Source organism: Xiphias gladius, chromosome 1 (genome assembly GCF_016859285.1).
Source record: "Xiphias gladius isolate SHS-SW01 ecotype Sanya breed wild chromosome 1, ASM1685928v1, whole genome shotgun sequence".
Classification (NCBI taxonomy): domain Eukaryota; kingdom Metazoa; phylum Chordata; class Actinopteri; order Istiophoriformes; family Xiphiidae; genus Xiphias; species Xiphias gladius.
Genome location: NC_053400.1, coordinates 29451802 through 29464567, shown reverse-complemented (window position 1 = coordinate 29464567; position 12766 = coordinate 29451802). Strand labels below are relative to the sequence as shown.

General features: G+C 42.0%; 1 protein-coding gene across 3 annotated transcripts in view; it reads right to left on the bottom strand.

The window, feature by feature from the left end:
• Window positions 1-12766, bottom strand: part of kcnq1.1 (potassium voltage-gated channel, KQT-like subfamily, member 1.1) — a 35840-nt gene that overhangs the window by 7601 nt on the left and 15473 nt on the right. For all 3 annotated transcript variants that reach the window (XM_040125338.1, XM_040125347.1, XM_040125357.1), the window contains exons 6-10: window positions 8653-8793; window positions 4608-4718; window positions 3450-3545; window positions 3152-3268; window positions 1888-2026 (exon numbers count right to left, since the gene is read on the bottom strand). In XM_040125338.1, the coding sequence (XP_039981272.1) occupies window positions 1888-2026; window positions 3152-3268; window positions 3450-3545; window positions 4608-4718; window positions 8653-8793 (604 nt within the window). The remainder of the gene's footprint in view (window positions 1-1887; window positions 2027-3151; window positions 3269-3449; window positions 3546-4607; window positions 4719-8652; window positions 8794-12766) is intronic.

Genomic DNA, 12766 nt, shown 5'->3' with positions numbered 1-12766 from the left:
ACACTTAAATGGCAAAGACTCGGGTTATGTTTTATGAAAATCACTTCAGGACACTAATGTTAGCTGACAACTCTGTAAGCAGGGGCGCCAGTATGACCACACACCAGATGGCACTGTGGCAATTTAGCTAAATGATTCATGGTTAAAAGCAGCATGCTGTAAATGTTACATCTGCAGTAAGACCTGTGGAATCCATTTAGCTTCAAATCAGACACATCGATTTTCATCGCACATGAAGCGGACGGACATGCATACATCTGTACAACTGGGCAAAAATTTAATTTTTTGGTCCGCTGTGCCGAGAACGGAGCGGAGGCAAAGCCGCTGCTCTGCAGTCAGGCCGCTGGGGTTTCCAGGTTACCAGCTGGTGTAAAAAGAAAAATGTTATATAACGAAGCACAATGTAGAGTGTGATCAAATGAGGTGTTTTCATATTCTGGGCATGCTAAAAGTGCTTTTACCTGTCACCTTTTGAAAGTAAAATACCGTCCTCTCCAGTATCTCAATTTCTTCCTCTACTTTGAACAGAAAATCCATTAATGCCTTCAGCATCGATAACAGTCGCGATGATGTTTCATTCGATTCATTTCTTAAGCGACATAATAAGGGGGAGAATAAGAGAAAATTAAAGATGAAATGACTGCAAAAAACTAATGAGAGAATTTCAAAGATGATATTGAATTGGTGTTTTCCAGCTTAGGTTTGATGAAAACAACTCAGTTACTTTTATTCAGCCTGTGAGAAGGACTGTCAGAAGGTCTCTATCTATCTACCTATGGGATGCCAGTGACTAATGGCAGGCAAGTATTGGGGGGGTGCACGTTCATAAAATGAAATAAAACCATGCTGATGTTATACAGTGGTTAGAATGAGATACAAGGGCCGAATAACTCCATTTGCAATTTTCTGTCATCGAGCAAAGGGTTTGGGATGGTTTGAAAACTTTGACCTGGCTAATGGCACTAGAAGAAACGCCACGGGATCATCCAAGTCTCTGTGGACCATGGATGTCTGTACAAAATCTCATGGCAAACCAATGCACACATTAATTATGCACAGTGGTGGACCAACTGTCCGACAGACAGGCCGACACTTCCGTCCTTATAGCCACGCTGCTTACGTGGATAAAACCTAGAAGAGGTTATCAGATCGTCAAAGCCTGAATAAGTCCCTCACGGTCACGGTCGTCACCGAAAACCACCACGTTTCACGGCCACAGTAACACCCGGCACTGAGGGCAAAGGCATTGACAAGATGGAAAGTTGGAAGGACACAGTGTATGGATGTAACCTGCCTCTTTGCGTCCCTCTCAGCGCTGCATCATTGAGCCAGCGATACTGTACGTTGTACGGAGTTCTGTAAATTCAGCAGTGCAATGCTGAAGTTCGTCCTCGTCAGTGCAACCTCATGTTTTCCTGCTGCTATGTGCTCATCCATCTTTAATGCTTGGACTTTGTTCCACCCCCCTCCTGTGGCCACAGCGCTGCAACTGAAGTTCATGTTCAACTACTCCTCTTTACTGTACCGTCCCTGAATGTGTGGTGTGCCGCCGGTGCAGCATGCAGTCTTTTCTTCTCTACGCTTACGTGCTTGAGTGTCATGGCGGGAGTTTATTCTGATTTTATTGAAACCATGTACACGACCTGAGAAATTCATTAACTGGGTTTAACATCTACAGACTCTTTTAGATTTCGGAAGCAAAGCAGAAATGTTGGCACTAACGTATGAGCACGGTTTACTGTGACGTCCATGTAAGAGTGAGGACGTGTGTTTCTGAAATATGTTCTGCAGTGGAACAAAGTTTTTCACACTGATTAAAGCGACCTAGGAACCAACCCACTGCATCGGACTTAAGCAAATCCTACAGTTTGTCCTGTTTTTTAGTACCTGTGCCCACGGTGCTGTAAACATCTGAGCTCAGCTCCTTCCCACAGTCAAATACAGAGTCGAAGGTGATACTGGGAATTGTGGGAGAAGTCAGGCCGTTGTCCTTGTCGCTGCTCTTCAACTTCTTCCTTATCTTCACCTGCCCAAAGAAATGCAAACATCTCAGCTCAACAAAGCGCTCCTGTGGAGGAACATAGGTATTTGACCACTGAGTGACACAACAGGAAAGCCATGTTCACCCTGTGTTGAAAACTTTGTTGTTTTTGATCGTCTCTTGTGGTCTTCTATCCATGCTAACCTGATCTTTTTTTTTACACTTTAAACAAAACACTTTTACTATATTTGTAGATGATTAATACGTGAACATAGAGTAATGATTTGATGGAGAGTCTAAACGCAGCAGAACGGGAATGACTGTTACAGTGTCGGGTAAAATGATTTATATTGATATATTTTACTTGTTCACATTTACACTAACACATTTCTCAACTATAAGGTGAGGCCCCACATAGTTTGGAGGGAACACTTTTGACATGTGAACACCATTTTTCAATGTATGCATTCGTGGGGGCCTGTTGTCATACCCGAGTTGCAGCAATACTGAATAATCAATATGAGAGCTGAACTGCTGCTGGCTGTATTCCTAGTTGCATATTTATTTTCCTATTCTGCCGTAATTTCTTATATTTTTAAAAAATTTTCCCCGCGGAGAGTTCACACCAACACTGGCAGCTATCACAGTAATGCCGATGACATTTGGATGGTTTTTAGTCCTTCAAATCAGCACAACAATAAATTATGAAAAGGTTTCAATAGTTTTAAGTAATTTAATGTAGAATCTTGAGTCTGTCTGACACTGCGCTGTCAGTGAAGGAGTCACTGTTCTTTTGACTTTGATTTATTTCCTGCAACCTGTGTTATACTAAGAGCGGTGAGAGGTGCGTCTGTTATTTTGTCCAACGGATTTCGATGAGGGTGGACTAAATATTAGAAAAAATCTCTCAGTAGAGAGACAAACAACTCCACAACGCCACAAACTAGCCAGCAATCAAAATTAGCATAAAGTTGAATCAACACCTCCCTAAAACGGTTTCCAGGAAAAAAAAAAAATAACACAAAACATTACAATCTCAATGACAGTAGGATTTACAGTGTTACAGGACTGTTGCTTCAGACTGCATTTGATTGGCCTGGGTGTACCTTAATAAACCAGAAACTGAGTCTAAGAAGCAGCTACAGCTGAATCTATACAATGATTACTAACCGATTTCTTGGGCTTGGGGCTGGACAAAGAGGAGGCGGGGATGTTGGATCGCTTTCTCAAAAACATCTTGAACGTGGCCGAATCGAAGTTCTCCACTGCAAAACATCTCCAAGATGTCTGGAGGGGCATGAAAAAAAGCAATACATTGGTTGGACAGGACAAATTTCATGCCAGCCTGTCTGCCATGCAAGAAAGAAAATCAGGCTCACATGAAAGGATGGTCTCAGACTGGGGATGTGAGACAGCTCAGTGCCCCCACTGTATTCTAGTTCTGTTTCAGTATTTTTTGGTCAAATACCTGAATGAGACAGGCAGCTGCAGGGATCTGTCTGTTGAAGTGTTTCTGTCTTTGCTTCTGCTGCACCTTCAGGGCGAAGCCCGAGCCTAATATTCCCTGTGAACAGCAGCACAGCAGAGTTACCGCTCATTACTTCAGTTTTAACGACGCACTCACGGGCAGCAGCATGAACCGAGCCCTAGACCGTCTTGTGAATCGCACCGGCAACGACGCCCCGTCAACATGTTGACGTTCCGACCCATGAGTACTCAGTAGTCTTTATTACATCATTACGTGAGTACTCAATAGACATGAGTACTCACTGCTCATGGGTCAGGCCGCACCCACCTTCGAAACTCGGCCTCCATTGTGATCTCAGCTACGCAACTGTAACGTTGTGTGACTGCGTCTCGCGCAGTTGTGATGCTATTGTTGAGACGAAAGCTGTCCCCAGACAGACAGACAGACAGACAGACAGACACAGACAGACACAGACACAGAGAGACACACACAGACAGACACACACAGACAGACAGACAGACACACAGACAGATACCTGCCAAAGTACTCAAAACCACCTCTGTGGTAGTTCCCGCTACAGTCGGTGTCTCCAGGACCGCATTTTGCCATGATCACACATGTTCGCACACACACACACACACACACACACACACACACACACACACACACACACACACACACACACACACACAGCCACGCTGTCGTGGCAGGTAAAGACAGAAATACACACAAAGTTAAACAAAAATGAAGGTTCCGTGCTTTTCCAAATTTCACATCACTGCAGATTGAAAATTGTTTGAGCTCTAACAATATCTAACATTTTACGCAGGACACTATGAATACTGGCCCAGAGAATAATGCAGTAATTAATAATGCAAACAAACATTACCTCCCTAATCCTGATCCTTTTACACACAAAACCTGACTGCAATTCTGTTTAAAAGCAAAGTCGCTGTTACTGTTCATCTTTCCAGCCTATCTCAACTTTGAGAGATGTCTTGTGCAGGACCTGAGTGGTTGTGGAGGGACGGCCCTCACTACACAGGAAACATTAGAGAAGGGCCTGATCATTTGAACACAACGGACAACACTTCGAGCGGATGTAAGCGACCTCAGCCTGAGCTATGCTGTGGCTCAGCAATTTCTCTTTCCACTTACTGCAGGCAGGGCAAAGAAGGAAATGGCAAAGACTGAGAAACAGGATGCAATGGTCTTTCCAATCCAGGTTTGTGGCACTTTGTCTCCATAGCCTATGGTAGTCACTGTCACCTTTGAGAAAAACACATGGGAATTAATACAAGAATTTTCATTCTGGCTGTTTAATTCTGTGAAAAACTAACACTGCTGTTTAGGCTGTTCCAGCACTTGTCAACATTCGGTTAATAACTGTTGAAGAGAAAATAAAGAAAAACTATCAGCAGAAAAAATTATCCATAACATTTTTAAGCATTTATTGATCAGTCGCAGAAATGAAGACTTGAGACTTGAGTCTAACTTATATTACAAAAATTAGGACGTGAGAAATGACTTTCCAGTGGCTTGACTAGACCTGAATCTCAGCGTCTACAGCCATGCTAGCAGCTCTGTGAGGCTGATAACCTCAGCATGCTAACATGCTCACAGTGACAATGTTAACGTGTTGATGTTCAACAGGTACAGCGTTAAGCATGTTCACCACCCTAGTTTGGTGTGTTAGCACGCCAACATTTGCTAATTACCACTTAAGACAAAGTGCAACTGAGGCCAGTGGAAACGCCATTTGTTTTGCAGGTATTTCTTCATTAACCAACGCACTGGACAAATATATTACATTCAAATAGATGACACTAGATTAAAAGAGATCGCCAGAGCTATTACAATTCACCCTGGGAGAAGTTTGAATGTTTATGGCAAATTTCCATTCAATAGCTGTTGAGACATTTCACTCCAGACCAAAAATGTGAACGTCATGATGCCACAAATGACGAAAAAACTTTGTCTGTTGACTTGGACTCTGACCTTTTTCACAGCTCTGACTCTCATTTACATCATCATGCACTTAGGGTACCCTAATACAGACCGTGAGTGTGTGAGAGTGAGTCAAACCTGATAAAACTCATGGTATATAACAGGGCTGTGCGTTATGACAGTATACAGTTAGGTCCCTAAGTATTTGGACAGATACACAATTTTCATAATTTTGTCTACACTACCACAATGGATTTGAAACTAAGCCATCAAGATGTGATTGAAGTGTAGACTTTCACCTTCAATTGGATGGTTGGGTGACGGACTTAGCCATTGAAGAATATTCCATTTCTTTGCCTTGAGAAGCCCCTGGGTTGCTTTCGTAGTATGTTTTGGGTCCTTACCCTTCTGTGCTGTGAAGCACCATCCTATCAGTTCTGCAGCATTTGGCTGAATCTGAGCAGATAGTACGGACCTGCACACTTTAGAATTCATGCTGCTACTTCTATTAGCAGGCACATCATCAATGAACACCAGTGACCCAGTTCCATTGGCAGCCATACATGCCCATGCCATAACACTGCCTCCACCATGTTTGACAGATGATGTTTTATGCTTTGGATCATGAGCCCTTCCTTTTCCATCTCCACCCTCTTCTCTCCCCATCGTTCTGGTACAAGTTTATCGTGGTTTCATCTGTCCAAAGAATCTTGTTCCAGAACTGGGCAGGTTTTTTTAAAGATGTTTTCTGGCAATGTTTAATCTGGCCTTTCTGTTCCTGAGTGTTATCAGTGGTTTGCACTTTGTGGTAAACCCTCTTTATTTACGTTCATGAAGGCGTCTCTTGATTGTAGACTTTGACAATGATCTGCCTACGTCTTCGAGAGTGCTCCTGACCTTGCTGGATGTTGTGAAGGGTTTTTCTTCACCAGGGAAAGAATTCTGAGATCATCCACTTTAGATGTGATCCGTGATCTTCCAGGCCTTTTGTTGTTGCTGAGCTCGCCAGTGCATTCCTTCTTTTTAAGAATGTACCACATTGTTTATTTGGCCATTCCTAGAGTTTCTGCAATCTGTCCAATAGGCTTGTTTTGTTTTTTCAGCCTAATGATGGCCTCCTTCATTTGCACTGACAACAATTTAGACCGCAAATTGAGAGTTCCCATGAACAGCTACCAAATGCAAATTCCACACTTGAAATCAACCCCAGACCTTTTATCTGCTTCATTTGTCATGAAATAATGAGGGAACAGGCCACACCTGGCCATGAAACGTATTGCCAGTCAATTGTCCAATTGCCAGTGCAATTCACATCTGCTAAGACATGGCCCCACCTTACACGGTTAAGAAACAAGGGTTTTGTGAGTTGCTGCTAACACTCGACCCAAGGTACACAATGCCAAGCCTAATTTAATGTAGTAAGAAATAGGCCTTTGCATGTGTTCATTTAATAGAAACTATTTATTACTTGAATTTACAGAAAATGTGCTATATCGTGATATGTATGAAATGACCCATATCGGGATATGAGCACAGTACTAGCATAATACGTAAAGATTGTAAATAAACCTTCATTTATATTACAGGAGTTTTAATGACTCTGCTGTGTGTGTGTCTGTGTGTACGTTTTTTAGAATCAGAGTCCCTGAAGCTTCCAAGAAGCAGAGTGGGCGGTGACTTATTGTCTGAAAATAAAATTTCATCCCGTATTCTCTACACTACTTGTTTTGCTGCTTTGTACTAGCGGCCCACTTGATCTGCCCAAGGGTTTCGACACAACTCCTACGGTAACAACAGCAGCACAGATAAGACAGATAAGTTTATATTTGACCTTTCACTCGCCAAAATACTGTTCTCAGTAAGTCAATGTTTTCTGCAAAATCCTTCTTTTGGCAAGATGGGAATGTTACTGAAACAATATTAGGAGATTAGTCAATCAAACCTTCTTTGAAACATAATACAGTTAAGATTAGTGTTCTTCTCATTGACAGTTATTTCAAGTAGCAATAAATAATCTTAAATTATTTGCAAGAATTTACTAAATAATTGAAATAAGTCAAATTTATGTTTTACTAAAGTTGACTTAATTAACTGGTAATTAAAGGAATAGCTTGGCATTTTTCAAAATATGCCTCTTGGACTTCTTGTTGAGTTAAACCTGCAGTGTGGAACTTTTGTCTCCCCCTTCTGGCGGTGAGAGTAATTACACAAACACTGTCACATACAGAGAAATGTCCACAGTTCCAAGACAACATTTCGGTACAGTAGTTTAGGTAGAGTGAATGTAATGGCTACACAGCCTGCTCCAAATATTTTACAAATGCCAACCTATCCAAAGGCAGTAGGGCGACATCCGTGCCTGCCCTCAGTCCCTTCTCTTCTTTCAGCGCTCTCCAGCGAGGAAAAGCCACACCAGTGGTAATCCGTGTTTGTTTTTGCCACCGATCACTTTTTGAGACTGGGAATCGGTCCTCTTAGCGCCGAGTTTCTTTTTTATCTGGAGCATCAGAACCTTTTCTCTGACGCCCCCTAGGTTTTCCGCCATAGGCTCTCAGGTTTCTGTAGCCTACTCCGTCTCCGTCGCGACGGTTGCTCCCCTCCTCAGCTCTGGCAAAACTTGCTGGTGAACCTGAAACGCGTCGCTACCGGTGTGCAGCGCGGGAATGTCAGCACAGACACCAGATTCAAAACTCCGGCATACTGCAAATTACAGAGCGATTTACCTGGCACTGATAGGCTTCATCAGCATTGTGTGAACTCGTTTGGCAGGGGCTTGAATGTAACGGACCTTCATTTATATGTAAAAGTCTCGCACTCCAGCTTTAAATGGGATGATTGATGCCACTCTCATGTGTGTCTGTTAATTGTGAAGCTATGGCCGGTAGGTGGTTAGCTTGGCTTAGCATGAAGACTGGAAGGAGGGGGAAACACTGATTTTGAACTACGGTTTTAGTACAGATTAAACAAACAAGAAACAACAGGTTAATTACTGAGCATTAGAGGTGCTGGTAAGCAGATTTATTTTTTTTTTAGCTCTGGACAAAGCCAGCTAGCTGTGTCCCCCCTCCTTCCAATTCAGCTTGATATTTCCTCTACAGACACGGGAATGCGGTTAATCTTCTCATCTCTACCCCAAAACATCAAACAATGACATGTGCAATAGTGACCGGACCAGGTCTGATCTAAATGTAAATACTGGCTCCCTGGTCCACACACACACACAGACACACACACACACACACGCACACACTCTTACCACTCCCCACCACAGAGCATCAGCATAGTTTCCAAACTCGATGGACCCGCTGCTATCGACGGCATCTTTCTCTGCCAGGTAGACAAAGTACGAGGAGAAGATCAGGCTCAGAAAGCCAATGTATAAGGTAGTGATCAGCTCCTGAAATACACATGCACAAATGCATAACATATTTCAAACTCACTTAACAAGAGGATCATTTCAAAGAACATAAGATTAAATGAAATGATATCTGTGTGGCTGTGTCTCATCTAGTGTGTCAGTGTCTGCTAATACCATCACATATGGATGTGAATATTCATGTAAATGTGCTGTGAATATGAACTTTTTTTTTTTTTTTCGAGTATTCCGCTATCTCTGCTGGCTTCTCACACACTTTAAGCTCAGTAGCTACTTATCGTTTTGGAAGAAAGATGTTGTACTTAAAGGATAAGGTTAGCTATTATTAAAAAAATCGAATGGAAAGACCAAAACGAGCACTGCATTAGCCAGCTTCTCAGTACTCTCGGACTTCCTCGCCTCGTCTGTGGCCCCCTGCCCCCAAGCCCGTTTGATCCAGCTGAAGACATAACTCTCTATAAATGGGTCACGAATATAGAGTCTCATTTTTTAAAAAGGCTCAGAAATTTCTTGAAACCGCATCACTGACACAGTCAGAGAGGTGTCGATTGTTGTTGCTGTTGTTGACAGTCTTTATAATTGGTGTCTGCTTTACAGACCAAATTTCCTTCAGCCACAAGCCTTGTTTGTTGAAGTGCAAATCAGACCGTGTTTCATGTCTGAAATAAATAAGATCAGACCTGACATCCTGTCTGCAAAGCAGCACTTTCGTAATCATAAAATCTGTCATTTTGTGGGTAATATTTTGTACCTGTTATTTTAGCCTAAATTCAACTGGGAGAAATCTTATTTGAAAGCAGTTTTCTGAAATTTATAAATGAAATGCTCATTCTTGGTTTTTACTTCAACTAGACTAAAATGTTCAAAACATTTTTGTCAACTAATCTTTTGATAAATAAAATGTCAAGTTCTGTTGACTAAAACTAGACAAAAATGATTTTTGACCAAAAGCGTCCGGGGATTTGGTTTCATAAATAACAATGAAGTTGACTAACTATGATTAAACGTAACGTGGACTTCTGATCTCAGGACTAAGACTATATCTAAAATTAGATGACAGAATAACTACTTCATTGTCATATATATTTATTCGTTATCTTACAATTGATGTGAAAGTGCAACATAAGTAACAAAAAATATCTGTACCATTGTGCTTTTACGCAGCTGTGAAGGAGCCGTAAACTTTGAGTATATTCAGTAATGATGTCTAATCACTGCAGCGGTTTTGACTGAATTCAGATGAGCACTAAATCATTATGAGTTAGCTTGAAACCCAGACGGCTGAACTCTCACTGTGTATTCAAAGTAACTATGTAGCATCTTATTGCCGATTCAATAAGGAGCTGATGTCTCTGATTTGCTCAGGATGTCTAATTGGGCTTGGCTCTTATCCTGTCTGACTGTAATTGGGCTACTGATTTGTGAAAGAGCTCTCTAAGTGGATGTTCCTTTTGCACTCACCTGCTACGTGATTTAAATTGTGTTTAACCACTCAGAGTGCCCGAGCGCTGACTGCAATAAACTGGACTGAATTCCTGATGAGCAAAATTCTTATTCGTGTCTCGGCCCAAAAACTCTGTCACTCCCAGATTTTTCAGAGAGGAGAAGCAGCAGCAGATTATTGCAAAAAACAACCTGGGAAATAGCTGTATTTTCCTAACTCTAAATAACATAAACCCGTCCTTACATTACACTGCCAAAATAGCGTAGTGTAATATAACACAAATAATGTAATGTAACTTATGGCCTATTGGTACTCAGCGTCTGTGTCTGTATTCCTTTATGTGACTACAACCCTTTGTCGTAAAGTTTGGGAAATTTATGGGCATCGAACCTTCGGAGTAGCCCGCAACAACTTCAACTAAGATCACTGCTTGCAACTTATAAGTGCGTGATTCTTGAGACAGCAGATTTAAATAAATTCAGGTAAATCCTCCTTGAATCACGACCAAAGGTTTAGTATATGTGTTGCTGATGCTGTGATCTGGCAAACACATTCAGGGAATGTATGCTTCCCATCTGCCGGCGAGCCAGCGAGGAGCAACTGTGCAAATTTTGTTTACAAGCCACAAGCGCCGGAATGCTGCTCAGTGTGTATTTAAATGATATTATAACATGAAGACTGGATGCTGATTAGACTGAATGAAACTCCACTGGCTTTAAAAACAGGGCTGCGGTTTCATGTGTCTATCCAAGGGAATGGCTGAACAGAATATCCAGGCTCTGTGTTGACTTAACCACAACAGTCAGATAATCGCCAACGAACAAATATTGGAGGGACAATGCACCAGTGTCAAGCTGGTTGATGGCAATCTGGCCTCTACTGTACCGACTGTCCTATGAGTACACACTGTATTTCCCTTAAGGCTGTTGGCACTGCAAGGGGCCCTAACAGAGCATATACGCATATACTAGAGAATAACATGAACACGAATTTGTGCATTCGTGTGAAGGGTGTACCATATTAAGGCCGGTCCCATTTTCAAGGCCAGTCCCGGTTCACAAGATGATTAAAGGAATAAGAAATAAAAATATTTCTACTACATGAATTATGTTAATTTTTCTGATCTTTCTCAAAACTTTTACTTGTTTCCTTTGAAATATTGGATACTTTCTTTACATTACATTAAGTCTACTCGTTTGGCAGACGCTTTTCTCCAAATTGCCTTACAAACTTCAGTGCAGCAGGAGACTTTGAAGTAAGTACGAAGTACTGGGTCTGTTCAAAGGACAAAGTGCAAGGAGATCATGTGAGGAAATGCACCTAAATTGCGAAGTAAGTCCTAGTTAGGCACGTTATGGTGTTAGAGGTGTGCGGGGGCGGAAGAGGGACGCCCCTGCTCTGATAACATTTGGTAGCTTGTTCCATCATCGGGGAACCAAAAACGCCTCAAAAAAATACTTCAAATGAAGCAATCTGAGCAGGAAAAAACACTCTTGGGTGAATTTTTCACAGCTGACGCATACAAGCCATTACCATTACAGTGTAATGGTAATGGCTTGTGTGGGTGCCACCATTGTTGGGTGACATCAGACAACTGCTTCTCCATGAAGATGGTGTAGATGGATTTGCCCCAAATTCACAAGTAGGAACGCTCTGACTTGACTTTGAGAGGCGTTCCATTGAACTTTTTCTGGTAGGAGGTCGGAAAATCTCGACTTTCGAATTGTCTGGATTACAGCATTATTCAAAGGTGGTTAGCCCCAGTGCTAACCTTGTAGTCACACCAGATAAACAGCCTAAATTAGCTACTTTTGTTGTGTTACGTATTAGTAGGAGTTCATTACCAAGTGAAACAAGATGCAAACAGTGTATAGTTCCTATAAAATCAGCTGAATGGATTGAATTAGTGTTAATATTGGATATTAGTTCTATGTAACTGCCAGCAGTTGTGCAGTATGTTGACATATCTGTAGTTCTTTTCATCAAGTGGGCGTTATCGTCTGTGTCAAAAATTACGATGTGAATTTGGCATTATTTCATGCAGAGTGACACCGAATGGCTACCTGGCAGGAATCGGTTTGGGAAGAGGCCCCAGTACTTCCCTGCACCGACACTCACTTCCTTTACAGCTGAGGTCAGTGACTGCTGACGACCAGCATCAGCCGTGAGCAATATGGTCACCAGCCAAGGCCAGTACAAGAAAGCAAAGTAGGTGATACTGGATGAGCAACATCTCTGACACTCTGCTCGCCTTCATCACTCTCTCTTTTTACACAGTCACTGAAGACAGCTACTGTGGCCACTGGGGATAATCACTCTCTGTCTCAGCTGAACGATACCCTCGAGGAAGACAGGGCCTTCTCAAGCAGAGTCTATAACCCTAAAAACCTAACTTACTACGCAGTAGTTTTTTTTCTTGTGGCTTTCTGCTGAATATTCGTTTATCTGTCTGATGTATTTCCATAGGAGACAGAAAGCCTTCAGATTACTAATAATAATTAGAAGCCCAGAAGGTTTTGGACATGACATGTAATGTTCTTTTAAAGCTGT